The sequence below is a fragment of the Vespula vulgaris genome, chromosome 5 (assembly GCF_905475345.1).
Source record: "Vespula vulgaris chromosome 5, iyVesVulg1.1, whole genome shotgun sequence".
In the NCBI taxonomy this organism is placed as follows: domain Eukaryota; kingdom Metazoa; phylum Arthropoda; class Insecta; order Hymenoptera; family Vespidae; genus Vespula; species Vespula vulgaris.
In genome coordinates, this window is record NC_066590.1 from 7,149,398 (window position 1) to 7,169,462 (window position 20,065).

Genomic DNA, 20,065 nt, shown 5'->3' on the forward strand with positions numbered 1-20,065 from the left:
TTGAACTGATGGATATGAGAGATTAGCACCGTTGGTAACGAAGGTACATGACTTACCGACGGCGTTGATAACGAAGAAAAGAAGAAAACGAGTGCGCCCGAGCGCTCTCGTCGGGCTATCTCGCGAGGAACGATTCATTGACCGGCGAGCGCGCACGGCGAGCTCGTGCGGTGCTCTCTCGCCGACGAGAGCTCGTTAGTGCGGGCACGAGCGAGCGTAGCTACGAAAGAAGACGAGTGGTAAGTGTCCGGGCACTGTTATTCGCGCGACGCTCGTATTGGGAAGTCTCTCGGAGTTGCGCGTAGTTTTTCTCGCGAGTCTTTTATAAACGGGAGAGAAAAGTAATAAGAGGAAGAGGAAAGAAAGAAAGGAAGGAAGGAAGGAAGAGGGAGAGACAAATCGAAACGGTAAGCTCTCCTTCGCGGCGCGAGATCGATAAACGCGAGGACGTTACCGGAAGCGAGACCCTCCGGCGCTGCTTTTTCAGCAAGGGGAATAACGTTTTGCGATTCTTCGGCACTTGCTGAGCAGTACCTATCGTTATATTATTCAATTGCGCCGAGATAAAAGAAAAGGAATAAAGAAAAGAAAAGAAAAGAAAAGGGAAAGAGGAGGGAAGTCGGAGGGTTGAAGAAGAGGGATGGAGGTCGACGAGTAGGCGTCCGATCGAGCGGAAGCCTCCCTCCTGCCGTAGGCGCGAGGGATGCGGAGAAGGCCGCCGTCGGCGGCGGCGAGTACGCGCCGCCGCGATGCTACCGCGCGAGGAGAAGAGAAGGAGAGTGCTCATCGCGGCTGCTGTCTCCTGCGAGAACGTCCGAGGATGTCGTCTTCTCTTCTCCGCTTCGTACAATCGGCGATGGAGCCCCTTCAAGAAGGAGTCTGTCTTAGCTAGAACGTAGTAGAGCCGAGTTCACGGCGACTTGACGAATAATCGCGGTAAGGTGCGCGACCATGAAGGAACACGGGAGTAAGCATTCGGCGGAAGCGCCTACGAAGACCCTCAAGTCTTTACTAAAGAAGCCCGGCCAGACGAAGGGCAAAACTCGGAAGAATCGCGTGGTCATTAATGAGAAACTTAACGAGTTTTTTGCCGCGGATTATATTATACTTATAAAGGAAGAGTGTTGCGCCGAGTACGAGGAAGATTGCGACTGTTGTTGTCAGGAGCACGAACTTATACGATTGGGCAATTGCAAGGAGTGCCGGGCGGAATTGAATCTCCACTTTGGCGTCACGGACGATGGCCGTTACGGTGGCGCCGATGGGGAGGTCGACGAGGAAGAGGACGAAGAAGAGGACGAGGAGGAAGATGCGGTCGACGAGGAAGAGGAGGACGACGAGGAAGACGTTGTTGACGCTGTAGCGGCCGTCAACGCTGCTGTCAATGCCGCTGTTAACGTCAACGTTTCTATCAATACGAACGATGTCGAAAATCTGCAACAGCAACATCCGCGGACCGTCGAGGTTCGTAAGAAGGACGAAGCCGAAGCGATAGCTGGCGAACTCGAACCCGATACCGTCGAGCATAAAGCCGAACTCGAAGCCGAACGCGAGCCGAAAGAGTCGGCTGATCGGCAGGAAGTGCCGACGATCGTTCCCGACGATCGCACCGACTCGACCGTTCGCGGAGAAGGAGCCGAGCGTCAGCAGGAGACTCTCAGTCCTCCAGAAGGCTACAAGGACGTTTGCGTGGAAGGTGCCGCGATTTTGGAGGACGCTGATCATCCACCTCGACTTTTGCCACCGCCAACCTGCAGCGACTGTGATTATTATCACCGAAAGAAGACTGGTGAGCGACCCTAATCCCTCTCTTTCTCTCTACCCTTTTCCTAGACAGTCTTTCAATGCCACGGTTACGTGACTTCTTCTTGCTTCTAACGTCGAAATCATCGCGTCTCTATCGAACGCTTCTACTTGTCCTTTTCCCGCGTTATCGAGCATCCTCTCCCTCCTACGCGGCGCCCTCTTAATGTCCTTGCAAAATCATGAAAAAAAAGCACCCTTCCATTTCGCGCCTTTCCCATATAAAATAATCGTCTATACAAATGTAGACTTTATCGACCTTTTCGAGATATTGTCTCTCTCAGGAAGATTTTTTTCCGATCATTCTTTCTATGCTTTATTCCTTTCATAACTTTCCACGAAACCGTTTCTCTATTTCTTTCGCGATCAATGCGCGATGTAAAAATGGAGGCGTGAGAGAGCCCAACGAAATTTTTCGATATAACTAAAGTATCTTTCGTACTATGCACCGACCGGTACGGCAAATATTCGGAGCACTAGCTTCCACGTTCTTTCTCTTCTTTCGTACATTTTTATTCAAAGAAGCCTTAATAAAATTTTACACGTTTTTACCTAATTCTTCCAACGTATCAGCAAATTGGGTTATCTATCTATCGGATTGCTCGTAAAGTTCATAGCGATTTTTTATGAAAATTTTAGAGGTAAAATGTAAAACCTTTTTTTTCGCCGATGAATTCTTCATTTTTTATAATATGTACATGTATATATATAAGTACCCATATATGTATATATTTGAAAATATTTGGCAAGAGGATATTAACATTGTCGTTTATCGAAAACCATTACGAATTTTCTGACCAACTCGGTATCTTGATGAAAAATCGATCAAACTCGTAAAACTTTAAATGAGATATAAAAGCTTCGCGGTTGCTCGGACGATTAGTTTCTCTTGTAGGAAAGAAGCAAAACAGCATGACGTGCCACTTGCGCTCGAGCTAACGTATATCATCGAAATCCTATTGAGAGAATTCGATTGTTAGCAGCGCATAGGTTTCCGTTATCGGTGAAAGAGTTTACGGAAATGCCGATACGCAAAAACGCGTACGAGGTGACATAATACTAAGAGAAACAAGGAACGCACATTTTTTATGATTTCGAAACTTTTCTTTTTTATTATTAGTTATGTGGATGTATATGAAACGTATCAAGCATGTAGAAAAATATATGTATATAACATGACATATAGGATGTTTCATGTCAATTGACTCATCGTATTCAAGTTCTTACTTATTATGAAAAGAAAAACTATAAAGTTATATTAAGAATTTAAAGAAAAAAGAAAACACAAAGTAATTTGTCACATTTTAGGATTGAAGCCACTCGTTTTTCATAATTTGACAATCAAATTCTTTTATTTTTATTCGATTTATTTTCTAGTATTATCAAATAATCTTGATGATCGATTAAAATGAGACATCCTGTACATGTACGATATTTACAGGACACAAGGGAACAATGTAAAAGCACTTGTAAATGATACGAATATGTTTGTCGTAAATCAACTGATAGAATAAACGATGGTATATCTATATGCATACGTACGTACGTACGTACATACATAGATACGTATATATATATAAATATGTATATATGTTTGTATGTATGTATGCATCTATATATATATATATACACGAGAGATATATCGCGCTATTTTCTCACGCGCCTCTCTCTCTCGCGTGCGAGTTCCCACCGTATTCATAGATGCGGAATAACCGAGCGCGTTAGATAATAAAATATCGTGGTGTATCGTTTTTCTCTTCGTGAAAATATTTCTCTGTGAAAATTCCACTTTACTTTACGTGACTAGGCCTCTTCTATCTCGATTCGGTAGTTCGAACGTCGAACTTGGTCTTCTCGATGAGATTTTTCTTAAATCCCTTCTGATTTAAGAACTTCGTCGAAACTTCAATTTTCTCTCGAAGTACAACGACATTTACAGAATTTCTAAATGAGTAACGTAAAGTTGTAAACGGGAACGTTACGTTTTGCCTTGTTCCGTGCACTGAACCGCAGCTAAATTTGATTGCATAACCCCTCTCTTTCTCTTTATCTCTAACACAGAGAAAGAGAGAGAGAGAGAGAGAGAGACAGAACACTCACATACACACAAAGAAACATCGGACGGTAGCGATCTTGCCGCGCGTGGACCGTAAACTTTAGTCTCTCTGGATGTGTAAACTTTGCTCTCCGAGTTACATTTTTAACTGAAACGACTACTATGAGAAACAAGGATGCTGGTACAAGTTTAACAAAGAGAAGATCAAAAGTGGCAACATTATAATAGTCCTCTTTAAACTAAAATATAGTTCTTTAAGTGATCCTTTTAAGAATCTAGAGTGTAGATATATATCTTTTTCTTGAAATGCTTTTAAAGATCAAGTCCTTTAAAAAAGAATAGATTAACTTTAGTCTTCTCTGATCATACATGATATATAATACTAAAACTGTATTTCGTTTAAAAACTATAAAGATCTATGCATTATCCTTTTAAATGATTAATGATTAACAATAAGCCCTTTTATATCTTGATACAAGTGGCATGTCGATAAAATATTCTACTTACGATCTCACCCTTGTAAGTACATCCTATTAAATCGGAATTCTGGAAAGGAATTCGTAATGGGGATTTAACATGTTGGGAAATAAAATGATTTTGTTCTCTCCGTCTCTCTTTCCCGTGGAAGTTTGACTTCCTTTCTCGCGATCTTCCCGTGGAAGTGGCCCTTTTTTCCTGTTATCATAAAAGCAATAAGCGTAGGGGCGGTCGTGTGGTCGAAAGAAATGCGTGCCGACGAACGTTATGTGTACGAGCATCAACGTTCACCGGATGTACAGCGTAGCGTGATTCCGGTACTTAGTCGAGTACTCCTGGTAAGAGCGGTCAGGCTTACCAGGGCGACTTCGTCGAAACAGTTTCTTTTTCTATCTCTGTCCCTCTCTCCCTTCTTCACTTAGCACTAAGGGAGTCGATATAAGTCGAAAAATATATGGATTCCACGCGGTTTCCACGCAATTTGCGGACGCGTGCGCATTGAATGCACAGCTATATTACCTGTTACCTATCCTTCTTCCCAACGAGCGTCCGTGAAAATGGCGATTCACACAAAGATGCCTAACTCTTTTTGCCGAGATACTTAGGCAGACGGCAATGAGAGTAGGAACTCGAGATGTTGAGTACTCTGTTTGACGTTACAGGTGCCCAAGAGCAAATTAAGGTCAATGGGGCCGATGCCGAGCGCGAGGACGCTATCGTTGAGAATTTTAAAGAAGCAAACAATCAAGTTCGATCCTCTACGCCTAATGGTAGGCCCTTTTGTCTTTTTATTTTGTACTGTTAGACGACGAAGATTTACACGTCGTTTATTAGTTTTTTACGAAATCGATACATTCTCTTCCTAGATTTGCATCATCGATATCTCGTTGAGACGATAACGATGACGACGGTTACGGAACGACGAATAATCCGAGAGATCAGCGAAAACGAGAGAAAACTTTGTCTCGATGAACTCGATCTGGAACAAGAAAGACCACCAAGCGAAATTCCAAAATTGGATGGACTTCCAACGGACTCTTCGACTATTACGACGAATAAAGTCGAAAATCTTTCGTCGAATGTTTGTCGCGAATGTGGCAATGCGGAAACGAACGCGGAAATGGTCGAGGACAACGAGAAAACGGAAAGTATCGTTGGCAGTAATAATAAAAATGAAAACGAGGAACGAACGATAGGTGAAGATGACAGTAACGAATCGAAGGAAACTCTTCAAGATGTTACGGAGCTATCATTGACGTTTAAACTTGGTAACTTGGCCACCAATAGCTTAAAACCAAACTCAGCTGTGAGACAACTCTTTCCCAATCCGAGATTCATTTCACCACCACCTGCACCTCTGAACAAATCCGTCTCATTGGCCGATTCTGAGAGTACTTATTCCGAAGCTCAAAAGTTTCTCATCACCGCTGAGAATTTACGGCTGTTCGATACAACGAAGAGATCGGCGAAAACGACTACGCGTAGCGAGTCTTGTGAAAGCGAACCGAGTACGATAAAGAGGACGATAGAGAGGAACACGTTGAGAAGGAGTTTGATTGGCAAGTGCAATGCTACTACGAGAAAGAAGAATCTCAGATCGAAGGATTTGTCTTTAGAGGAACGAATCAGACAACTGACTTGTGTTGATCAGGACGAGGATGTTATCGAAGAGTCTTCGAAAGGTACAGAACTCGTTCTAGATCAGGATAATGAGAGGTTGGAATTCTCCGTGCGAACTTCACCATCTGGGGAGGAGCAACCAGCGATCGAACGATTTTCTCAAAAGGTTGCTACGTTAACTACAATGACAACGTTACCGATGACAACGTTGACGACGACGATGATGCCGATGGTGACGAACGTAGCGACCACATCAACGCCAACGACGTTGCCGGCGACAATGGCAAATGTTCATAATACGAAAAATACCCCATTGATGGATACCACGCCAAATCAATCGACTTACAGAAAGATTACCGATCTTTTCGCGTACAAGAAAAATACCGAGCCAAATTTACCGGATCTTGGTATAGGTAATAACGGTAGAGGTACTTTGGTGAAAGAATGTCAGTCGAAGAACTCTCTAACGAAGATGAATTCCGAAGTGAGAAGACAGTTTTTAGCTAGTCTCGCTCCACTCTCTTGCGTCACCGTAAATAACGCGGACACTCGTGAGGATTATTACAGAATCGAGCCAAGAATCGCGACGAATGTAAATAGCAACTCGATAAATCACCTGTCCGATTCAGCCTACAGCTTGGAAGATATCGAGACGGCACTGAACAGAAATCGTGCTAGTGCACCTGATGTTACGAGAGGTACACCGGTCGGTAATAGGCCAGATATAGGCGAGAACTCTGCCGACGAATTGCTTGCTTTCGTGGAACAGGATAAATCCAGGATGGAACGAATAAAGCGACGTTATAGCGAAAATGAGGAACGTCATAGTCTCGTTAATGGTGTTTTGGGAGATGAAAAGATGACGAGTAGTACGACCAGTAACAACGAACAGGGTCATGAGGAAGGCCATGGCGAAGAAGACGACCAGGATGACGAACTCAACGACTATGGTTTTAACAGGCGTCCACCGGTTCGAGGTATCAAACCTCTGTTTGGTACTACCAATGAGATCGTCCATCAGCTCCGTTCACGAAACGTAGTCACCAATGACTTCAGTGATGTGAGAGAGACATTTGCTACAGCATGGCCGTTGCACTATGACAAGAACGGTGACAGAATCGATGGTAAAAATCTATTGACGATGGACAGCATGCCGACGAGTGTGTACGATACGATGCCGAAGGAAGACACAAACACGATCGATCGAATAAACAGTATGCAAAAACAAATCGACGACATTTATCAGACTATTGTGGAGACCGCGGTGACTCAAGGCAATCTTGATCGTGTGACTTATTTAGAAAATACGTTACCACGTCCATTGGTCAGAATACCGCCGACCGATGGTATCTCACATCAGTATCCCGAACAGAAGAACGGTCAGACTTATTTCGTGGAGAAGCATCAGCCGACGAACGTTCGTATGTTGCGTATCGCGGGTGGCGGCGATGAAACAGCACCGGCTACTAATTATACATCGACTCTACCAGCTAAAATTCGTCGATATCCATCAACGACGATTCCGAATTATCACTGCAACGTAGTTTCCCCAACTGCGGCATCCAGCAGCGGTGGTACTAAGTGCTATCGCACGATGTATTTCGTGCCATACAACGGTCTCTCGGATCCGACATATCAGAACATTCAACGCATCTTACCACCCCATTCGTCGCCTAATTACGCGACCCACATCGAGCGTTATCCTTATCCTCGGCAGACGAAGATTGATAGCCCGCAGCAACAACCGCAACAGCAGCAGCAGCAACCACAACAGCAACAGCAACCACAGCAACATCAGCAGAGGTACTACCCACGTCCCTTGGCGCCAAATACCTATTTAGCATCTCAACCACTTCCTGATTCCACTCCACCCAATTGTCTTCCTTCCCAAGCACCTCAACAGACACTCCAGTTGCACCTACATCACCTATCGTCCGTTCCTCACGCCGCTGTTCATCCTATCCAATTCCAACATCGACAACATCATCATCAAATCGCATCATATCACCTACAATCGGTATTACCACCACCACCACCACCTCCATCATCTTATACGGTGATCGCACCACCTAGATGCGCCTCCACGGCTACAGCCGCTCATTCAACCAACCCAGCCTATCATCTCTATCAAATACCACTTGGTCGAACATCCGCTACCGTTGCTACGGCCGCTGCAGCAGCTGCAGCTGCGGCCGCAGCAGCAGCAGCTGCGAATGCCACTGACGTACAGACTCAAACCGTCTCGGCGTCCTCCTCAACTCCTCAACCCGTTACTTCCTTTAAACCCATCTGCGATGTACGTCTCTCCGCGAGTTTTTCTGTTAATGATCAACAAGGAAACGTTAATATCGGTGGGCCTCTTTCGGCATCCTCCTCGTCTTCTTCCTCGGCATTATCTTCGCCTACAAAACAGCAGCAGCAGCAGCAGCAACAACAACAACAACAACCACCACAACCACCACCACAACAACAACAACAACAACAACAACAATTAGTGAATAACTCGTGTAGCGTCGCGGAACGCGGTGTACCGGAAGGTGCAGCTAGTGCACCCTCTCACGATTTTTCTCAACCACCACAACAATCTCAGCATCATCAACCCACTCCTCCAACTCCTGCTCTCTCTCAATCGACGACCACCTCGATGTCCCACTTACTCCTCGTGTCAAACTCTTACGGCGGGCATCGTGCCAATACCCTAAACCCGCCTACCGACTCTCAAAACTCCGTGTATTACGCGATGAACGTTTAAAGGGCCAATGTACGCTTTTGACCAACTTCACGGCTGGACTGGAGACTTGATCCCTTTTAGTCAGTGACGGAGAAACACACACACCCACTCATATACACGTATACAAACGTACACTTATACATATGAAAAGGGACATATAAAGGGAAGAAGAGGGATGCAGGCGAAATTAGCTCGCATCGACGATTCCTTTTCTTTGATGTGGTGGAAAGTGACGACAGGTATGTAGAAAAAAAGAAAAAGAAAAATAGAGAGAGAGAGAGAGAGAGAGAGAGAGAGAGAGAGAGTGTGTGTGAATGAGAAGGACACGAGATTATCGTGCGGGGAAAGCAGGGCGGCGGCCTCTTTCCGTGCTCGTAAACGAACGACAGACTTGATTGTTGAAAGGCGATACGACTCGTTGATTCTCTTCTACGCGATGACGAATACGACGATGTCGATGACGATGGAAGCTGAGAACTCGAGTACCATCGCATTCTCCTCCTTTTTCTATAGTCTTCGTATCTTCGCTTTGTATTTCATACATTCGTAATAGAAGGGCAAGGTGACGGCAAAATTACGCGATCTCTTTGATGAGATCTTTATGAAAAATAGGCAAGATTCAGTCTATGTGTCGTCAATTATATATTACAAATATTTTGATTATATATACGTTGCCATACTCTTGTTCTTATGAACATCTCGATGTTAATGCATTATTAATACTATATTAAACTTCTTATCTAATCGTGTCTATCATTTGTTTCTCGTCATTATCAAATTTACAAGTTTAATGAAGAAAGCAAAAAAAAAAAAACAATATTCTTCTAACTTACACTTAACTCGAAGAGTTAGTTTACTTATTCTATTTTATAACTCCTTCGAGTAAAGAATTTACTTCCTTGTTTTCTTCTTTTATGTTTATTTTAAGTATTTTATATAATATTTTATAATCGTACTATTAATTACATAGCAGCTGTGTCATAGTTATTTTTTATAAAGTCAGTAATGTATTAATAATCACGCTGTGAGATAATATATTTATGTATGTACGAGGAAAAGGACGAAGATGAGAAGAAGGAGGAGAAGCAGGGAACGGGATGAAGGCGACGTGGACAGACGACGATATCGATCTTTTTAAAAGAACAGACGTGGGAGGATGCTTTCTATCGTTACCGCGAACGTAGCGAAAATAGTTCGTCGACGTAAAGTGGATAGAAGAACTTGTAAAGTTACCGCGTTATTGATTCAGCCAAAGATACGGTACCATGTTAAATATATACATACATATATATATATATACATATATATGTATATTTAATATATATATATATATATATATATATATATATATATATAAGTATGTATAACGGTTGCGACTTTAGAGACATTTTTCGTAACGATCATTGTAAATGGCCAAATACCTACATGTAATATCACCGATATATTTGTAAGTAGTTATCGTTGTGAATGTGTTGGACGAGAAACCCTTTACTTTTACGTGCTCCTAGCGATTGCATAGTTTTGCGAATAGTTCGAGTTAGATGCGTACTTTGTTCTCGTTGTCTATTATTCGCTACATTACCACAATAATGGTCAACTTCGTTTCGCTTGTTTCGTAACTATTTAGATATTATGTATAATATCATACGCCGTTTCGACATTCCCGTATGTATTTATGTGTTTGAACTTATGAAATCAACTAAGTAATACGTGTTCTGAAAAACAGAAATCAAGAAATTTGTCAACGTGGCTGGTTAATCGTTCGCTTATCGTTTTGTTTCTCGGATTAGTTTCGAAAAAAAATGTAAAAAAGAGTTACAGGGAAAGAGAAAGAGAGAGAGAGAGAGAAAGAGATAGAAAAATGGTTACAAAGTAATTACCATGGATAACCACGCTGATAAATCTTTTGATACAGATACTCTGCTATCCATATCCAGCAGGTTCTGTTTCCGTTCGACTTTGTTAACGAGATATATATGTATATGTATATATTTCAAACACGTATAATTACTTTTTGGTCATATCGACGATATATTTCGTATATTCGTATTTCGAGAATTTGTGATCGGTGTAAACGAGTTACATAATTATTCATGGACTTCGAATGGGAAACCATAAAAAAAAAGACGTAAATTGGCTGTGCCCTTTTCTATATAATCGTTTTTTTTTTTTCTTTTTTTTCCCCTTTTTTTCTACGCATCCGTACAAGTTTGCGTACTTTTCCAAAGATTTTATTCTTCTTTAAAGTTTTATGTTATAATGTATAAGAAGCTACAAACTCTAATAATAACTATTATATATATATATACATGTATATATATACACACAGACACATATATACACACACAATATATATAATACGTATATATGTATTTATTTAACAAACCAGTCGAGCTTTCCTCAAGACGAATTGTCTATTGAATAAATTCTATAACGATGAATTTTATTGCAAAAAGTTAAACGCGAATCGTTTTATTCCTTTTCTTTTTCTTTTTCGTTTTCAAAGAAAAACCTGACTTTTCACTTTATCGGGATCTCTAATTAAGTCCCGAGATAAGATTCTTCTTAAGATCGTTAAAAAAACTTTTTCAGCAGTATTAACCACGTAATCGTTACGTTTAGATAAGTACAAAGATTAAATGTTTACGAAGAAAAATTTCGTGAAAATTTGGCAAAATTTACTTACGATGATCCTTCCGATCGCTCTCATAATGTTCCGATTCGAGCTATGAGAACGTATGTATATACGAGTTCTACCCTAGGTATAGGAGAATTATATGAATAAAATATGGGTGTCATATATAAAAAAAAAAAAAAGAAAAAGAAAAAACCATTAAAAAAAAGACAAGGACCCATCGTAGTTTATCAATATGAATCGTAGATGTTGATCCTGAGAATATTGTTTACCTGAAAATACATTATTTAAGATACTTCAATGATGTGGTAGTGAACTCCATTAAATACATATATATGTAAGGGTTTATATTTTATGTACAGTAGAACCTCGATTATATATTCGAATTAATCTAAAAAAGAAAATATAAAGAAAAAGATGAAGAACAAAAAAAAAGAAAAAGAAAAGAAAAGAAAAGAACAAAGAGAAAGAAGAAAACCAAGTAAAAACGCGTGTTTCGGTAAGGACAAATGATCATTTTTTCTTTCCTTTTTTTTCTACTTTTTTTTTTGTATTAGCAATAAATGTCACATACCAATGTTAAAACCTTTAAGCCTAATGAAGAACTTAACGGAATATACGAAGCTTTAGCCGAAGATGTATACGGTGAGTCTCACGATTAGCATAGTCATTTTGCTGCTTATAAAGTCTCCGTTAGAAGATATGATACACGAATAAAGATTAGAGATATAGGGGGGCCTAATATATTTGTCGATTTCAAAACGTACTTCGGTATAATAAAAGGAAGTTTACGAGAGCAAGCTCGTTTCTTTCACAATCGAGGTTCCATTGTAGCTGCAGGACCAAATTATTCCTTTTAAATAGGTGTTTCTTAAGTATGTTCGAAGAAAGGACAAGATGTGTATGCCCATTCTCGAAAAGCAACCAAATCCTCTCTTGGAGGACTTTGAAAGTATTTAACGAAGTTAGAGAAGAATTTTAACACTAGTTAAACACATAAATTCTGTATAGTCTATATGGTCCATATCAAAAAGTGTATTATTATTATTATTATTATTATTATTATTATTATTATTATTATTATTATTATTATTATTATTATTATTATTACTATTATTATTATTGTTATTTAGGTTTTCTCAGATATGAATTCCCATTCCTTTTAGGCATTTGTGGGGACGAATCCAACACAAAGAGGCCTTGTGAGATATTATAAGTTGTGCAATGGGACGTGGGTGTTATTATTATTATTACTATTATTATTATTATTATCATTATTATCATAATTATCATAATTATGATCATCATCATCATCATCATCATCATCATCATTATTATCATCATCATCATTATCATCATTATTATTTCCCCTAAATTCGCGTATTTCGCGATATCTGGATAAATAAATGTTCCACGGGTAATGCAATCTATACATACATACATATACATACATACGTATAAACACAATTTCTTTTTCATACGAGAAAAAGATGAAAGAGAGAGTGTGGCAAAATGTGAGATATGCTGCTTTTCGTATAAACCAAATACATCGATCGTGAATTATTTTATAAGTCGATATCGCGGTATTTATTGTTAGTTATCGGGCTTAACATAAATATCCGAATTTTGAATGCTTGACCATACGAAATCGGAATGTTAATTTACTAGACAATGGGCCGGAGTAAAATAACAAATTTCTTCGAGATCTTGCGAAATACATAAATACGTAACATACATATACATGAAGCTTTTTACAATAAATCGCTGATGTATAAAATGTAAAAGAAGGAAGACTATGGCGAGATGTCGAGATCGGAATTGACTTTTCTTTATGACTGACGTAATATATCTACTTAATAATAATAGTATCTCTATGCTTCCACGAATAGGATCATTTGATCGCATGGCATGATGATGATAAGTACAAGCACGTTTCCACAAATCGTTTCTATCGATCGATTTCAAGGATATTTTGAATACTTTTTACACTTTGCTAGCCCCGATCCATTTTTTGCTCCATTAACTAGAATATTACGAAATAAGTTTCGCTTTATTGGAACTCATGATCCGAAGGTATTAAATGCTATAGATATTCTTAGATTATTAATAGTGAGAAGGAAGTTTGAATTCCTCAATAAATATTCACGTCTTTTACAAAAGATCCGGATCGTCGTTGAAACTTGGAAAACTCGACTTTTCTACGCGAAGATTTTCTAATCCATTTAACTTTCCAATATTGGAAGATATAATAAAAACTAATATTAAACTCTAAATGCTATTTGTCCTATTTGTCTTTTTCTTTTTTTCTTTTCTTCGTTTGATATCTACTCTTGATGTAATTGTTATGTAATATTAGATATATATGTATGTCGTAGTTTGGACACATATATAGTGTGCATAGATGATTTGAAGCTTTGTAAATTCGATACTTTGATAAATTAAGTAAATGTTAAACAGTGTCGATCGTAATTCGAAGAGAATTTCATTCCAGAAATTAAAAGTGCAGCTTGTGAAATAATCGATATGTGCATATACTTTCCTCGTTATTACGAGATTATTGATTTGCGATCGAATGACGTTACGTGCGCCGAATCGTATTTTAACACAAACAAACAAACACACAGACATATACAGGCAGACACACAGAAGCACACAAATTGCCAATTCTAGTCAGTATAAAATATATATTTGCGACTGAGACAAAAGTAACCGGAAGTACATATGTACGCCTACCAAAAATCTTAGTTATTTAGATGAGACCAGAGATTCCGTTTAGTGTAGTAATTTAACAAATCGCATCCTCGAATTTATGCAAATCGAATTGTGTGACCCACAGGGAGATAGATATCGACTCGTGCGAGTGAACCAAAAATAACCAAAAAGTAAAGAAATAAAAACTAGATGGGTGGCATACGCGCACAAAAAAGAGAGTACAAAGTGTATAAAAACAAAAAAAAAAGGGAGTCGACGAATCGCGATTCCACTTCTTTTTTATATTTATTGTCTAGTATACTAGCAGTTATTGTTGTATGCCATATGAAAGAGAGACGTCGCGTAGCGATGAACACGACTAATCAAAAATTTAATATCCTAGACTCGCCCGAAATAAACGTTTCTATCTGTTTGGAAAGCGACGTAAAAAAGGAAGTAAAGAGAAGAATAGAAAAAGAGAAAGGGGGAAAGAGAGAGAGAGAGAGAGAGAGAGAGAGAAAGAGAAAGAAAGGTACTCGATGTTGCGTGGAAAATAACCTTTTGTTGCATTGGGGAATCGATTGAATGAAACCAACGAAGGTCTGATGGAAAGATCTATACGTGTGTGTGTGAATGTATATGAGGATGTGGGTGTAGGTGTGTATAGCTCTACTTTAGAATGCTTTGTCGAAAGATACGTTTCTCCTCTTGAATGGAGCGCAATATTGTAAATAGATGCGTATTAAAAAACGAATATCTACCTTGAATATCTATTGAAAGCCGTAGAGAGAAAGAGAGAGCGAGAAAAAAAGAGAGAGAAAGTCAAATTATCTATAAAATGCTCGGTGTGAAATATCATTATCCACTGTGCGTCAATAAAATATTATATAAAGGATTCTTTATTTGTTAATTTTAGAAGAAAATTTGACGAATTAAATATTCATTATGAATACTTGTTAACTTGAATTTTAATCAATTTTCATTGTCGGTCTTATGAAATATTTTTTATATTTTTATATGAAACATTTGTTATACGAGATAATAGAATAAAAGTTTCATTGTTCCAAATTATTAGTAACGAAACGTTCGAATAATGACATGATTCTATTATAGATAATAATAGAAAAAATTTTTTTCTCAAGTGACAATAGTTACTGACTTAAACTCATAGAAAATCGTATATTTATTTTTACCTCGCTCTATGATAATCTTTTCACAAAATCTCTCGACTCTCTTTTTCTCTCTCTCTCTCTCTTTCTTTCTTTCTCAGCTTTATGCTCTCGAGAACGTTGAAACGATCTTTTCTCGTCGCGTCATTTTAGATCCGCGACTAGACTGTAAATGTATCCGCATTACTGCCGGTTAGTAGAGGTCTGTTGGCTTTAAGAAAGCTTACACTGCCCGTGCCAAGTTTATCGTGTAATTCTCGCCGATGTTGTTGATTCGTTCTTTCATTCGTTCGTTCGTTCGTTCGTTCGTTCATTCGTTCGTTCGTTCGTTCGTTCATTCATTCGTTCGTACCATTTGCTCGATGCAAAAATAATTTTATGTTTTCGCGAAAATTCTCGATAGTCGATGACGTTGCTTTTTTGTTGTTGCTCTGTTATGTAACTACGTAGATCTATATAGATTAAAAAAGATTTAAACAAAAAAAAAAAACACGAAAAAAAATAATAAGAGAAAGAAACTACCAGGGTAGAACTCGATTCCCCTTTCTATTTAATCTTTTATCCTCGCTTATTATTATTATCATTATTATTGTCATCATCATCATCATCATCATTATCCATTATTATTATTAAATGACGTATGTTGAACACTATTTTATATTTAGAATATATATATATATATATATATATATATATATATAAAAGAGAGAAAAAACTCCTGTATAAATGTGTAGAGATTTAATTAGCGCATTAACTCGATTAGAAAACAGTTCTGTCTTCGTACCTGTGCCCTCGATTCTGTTTTATTACACCTGTCCCTTTCCTCTCTCGTCAAGCAGTAAGCCGTAACAAAAGAGCGAACGATAGAAGCCGATCGGTGAAGTAAGGATAAAATACTGTTTTAAAATGGTTCGTCATTCAAGAAGAAGAAGAAGAAAAAGAAGAAAGGTTACTTGTTCTTTTTTCACCTTGATTCAAAGAAGATAAGCGCATTACTTGTCATCTCACCTGGAAAACAGTGTTTTAATCGAAAATGTTAGACGATTAATCCGTACGATCAGATCTATCTAAAGCGTATCCCTCGTTAAACACGTCATGCCAGGATGAACAATTAAACTGACAGAGCAATCGATAAGCCGACCTATCGAGGATCCGCTGAAAATTATTGGCGTCGATGTGTCTGTGTGTTAGTGTGTATGTACGTACGTATGTATGTATGTATGTTTGTATGTATGTATGATGGTATATATGTATGTATGTATGTATGTATGTATGTATGTATGTATGTATGTATGTATGTATGTATATATATATGTCGGAGAAATAGAAAAGGTCGCTTTTCGCTCCCATTAAATCACTAATATAATAAATTGATAATTACCAACAATGATAATTAAAATGACATGCTAGAAGAATCTTATGAATTAGAAAAATGAACGACACGTGTGTTTATATATATATACTTGTAGGTATATATATACGACTTACGCAGGTACGTACACACACACACATATACACTTATATATTAATAGACGATATAATTCATCATAGAAGTTTTCTCTAGTCAACGTTTGTCATTTTTAATACACACATGTGTATATATGTGTGTGTGTTATGTATGATCAACCTACATATATATATGAACATATATGTATGCGTATATATATACCTACTTCTTTCAAAACGAGAGAAATAGAAGAAAGCTGTGATTTGGCTCTCTTGCTCGTCAAACACGCTTCGTTAGTCGACATTGGCACTCACAGCAAATTAAAAAAGATCAATGCTTCTCGTTTCTATCGAATACTTTGTGTGTGTATGTGTGCATGTGTGTACGTACGAATCTTCGTTTACGAATCTTCGTACTTCGAGTATAATAAGAAGGATAATTAACGAATCGTATTGGTTTATCTTCTACGATTATTTTCTCTACATACATGCATACATATGTATATACATACGTACACGTATGTGATATTTACTTATATAGATTTTATGTATGAGTGCATTCGACGTGGGTAGTATGAGCCAGGGAAAATTATTTCATAAAGGGAAAGGACGCAAAAGAAAAAATCGATTTTACTCGGATTAAAGTCGTCCAATATTAAAGGTCATTCTTTTACGATTATGATTACTCGCATGATATGTACCGATAATTATGGCAACTACATCTAAATGAAGAATGTGGGAAAAAATTGAATTTATCAATTATTATGAACGTAGGCTACTGATTTACAATTAGACGATTTTCATAATCACTGGCTCGTTTATCTTTGAGAGAAAAAGATTGAAGGAAAGAGAATATGGAAAAGTCACGTTTAAATACTAACTCACAGAATTACGATATCTCTTGATGTATAGTAATGCGGTCGCAGTTTGTTTATTACTACTCGCGTGTCGACTTGTGCTCGCAGTATGCATTACGATATGTAGCAATATATGCGTGCGCATGCATCCATGCTAAGTCGAACGCGTGTAATATGGATCGGTTAAATGCAGGCATGTCAAACGCACGACCCTGTAAAGTATCCAGGCACATCGATTAAATAGACATTTTTCAAGATATTACAAAGTATTCAACAGATGTGTTGCAGGTGAATCATGAAAGTAGGCCATATAACGTATCTTTCTTTGTCTTTTTTTTTTTTTTTTTCATATAACGATTAAACTTTCTAAATAATTGGAAGGATATAAAAGGAAGTGGATAAAATATATCATTAATTCGTTTAAGCTACTTTCATGATCGTAAAAACATGCATTAAACTGCACATCTAATTTCACGTCAGATTTATCTCTTTTACATGATATATACGGTACAATAATTTAACGTATGTTTCATAAGTTTACTACAATTGGTAATGTGGAAATTCGTCCTGGTTTTGACTTCATGAATCAAAGTGAGTTTGACGTGATTGCATTAATGTAATGAAAGGGGAAGAGTCAATGCTGGAAGTGACGAGTCAATTAAATCTCTGGCGAGGATTTCGATCGATCCGAAGGAGCATGATGATGACGTTGCGTGTAAACGATACTTTGCTTCCAAGAGAACGCATTGCGAGAATATTACGAGTATGTATACCTTGAATCGACATTATGTATCGAGAAATTCCTTTACGGTTACTCGCCCGATCGTATATACGATCATTACAATGAAACGCCATCGTCGATGCACCGCGCATTATCATGTTCCATAGATACGTACACACATACACAATTTTACGAAAAGGAACAAACTTGATCGTAAAAGTGTACGTAAGTATGTTATATTGTTCTATGTATCTTATTTCTTACCTTTATTTTCAGAAAATGATCACTTAATAATAACTTAACCTAGAAACGTACACTATCGTCTTACGTAATAAATTATTTTATACATTGAAGTATTATTTTTGTTTAAATCGAACGTTAATGTAAAAAAAGAGATGATTCGATACAAGTCTGACTTGGATGTGTTAAATATGAGAATGAAAGACAAAATTTGATGACAAAAGAGAAAAGAAAAAAGAAAGGAAAGAAAGGTTATTTCTAATTACAAAACCATGGGTGCATCGACATTGCGTTTTTACCCTTGTTCTCTCGAGGCCTGTAACACACCTTGACGTGTTTTATACCAACTTTTCCGTGAATGTGTGCGTGTAGCGTTTATGTACTCTCACTGCAAATGTATGCGCGTACGTACGTGCTTGTTTGTCATACATGCCGGTATAACCTATCCATTGTATTCCACACTCTTCTCACTACGTGAACTACGCATCACACACTGACGTATAGAGAAAGGAGAGAAGCATGCCAAATGAAATAGACACTCGCTCGTTCACTCTCAAGAGACAGAACCAACGAAGAGAAAAATTCGTAAGAGCTACCGTTGAATCTTTTAAGAGAGATCTTTTCGTGGCCCGATTCTATCTCGGCTCATGAGAATCGAAATAATAATTATACATACCCGGGGAACGCAAATACGTGTCCTTTTGAATTCTTTTTTCTCTTTTTTTGATCACCACACAAAACACACATCACTACACACATTAAATATACATAGCATGCACCACGCAAATACACAAACAAAGCAAAATACACATGATCGACCCGTATTTGCGATCTATAAATTGATGATAATACTAATATTATTAAAACTAATAATAATAATGATAATGATAATACATAGAAAATCGTCGAGAGACAATGATGCCGATGATACATGAATTTTTAACTGGAATTTGGCCTTGACAGAACGATATGTGCTCTTTAGAATTGCCCGGAAGGAGGCGAGACTTTAGATGCCCAATTCGCCCCAATAAGGATGCGTCGAAGTATTTTATGAGACAGAGAAAGATAGATAGAGAGAGAGAGAGAGAGAGGGAAGAAAGAAACAAAAGACGGAATTGATAGGAATATTACGAGAGGGAGGGGAGAGAGAGAGAGCTAAGACGCATACGCATATAAAACGACCGCGAAATATGAAAACGAAAGTAGAATGGCTCTCTGAAACATTGAAGACTGCAATAATAATTACTCTGGCCTATTAAAATACGATATGAATGCGTTGCTCGATAAGCGCAACGTTATATAGATGATGATCACAGTGAATCCGTTAATAGTAAGTGTGCCTGTTCAATGCGTGCGTGCAAATGTCTTTGATCGTGTCCGCCGTAGCTCGTGACGAAATAGACGCCATCATGTAAGAAACAAATATGGCGTCGTACGCAAGAGACGTACGAGTTTCAAATCGCGCGCGCGTACGCGTTACGGCGGATGAGTATCCAAAGAGAATGTCTTGTTAGAAAAAAAAGGGGGGAAAAAAGAAATACTATTTACCCGTATTGTATTCTGGTTATCTCTAATTACGATCAGTAAAAATTATTCTAAAGAAGATATTTGTATTTTTT

At 38.3% G+C, this 20,065-nt stretch overlaps 1 protein-coding gene across 1 annotated transcript; it reads left to right on the plus strand.

The window, feature by feature from the left end:
• The first annotated feature begins 168 nt into the window (after positions 1-168).
• On the plus strand, positions 169-20,049 carry LOC127063761 (uncharacterized). The gene is made up of 3 exons (XM_050993926.1): positions 169-1,789; positions 4,999-5,106; positions 5,203-20,049. Exons 1-3 carry the CDS (start codon positions 952-954, stop codon positions 8,706-8,708), a joined length of 4,452 nt encoding a protein of 1,483 aa, XP_050849883.1. The 5' UTR covers positions 169-951; the 3' UTR covers positions 8,709-20,049.
• Positions 20,050-20,065: the final 16 nt, after the last annotated feature.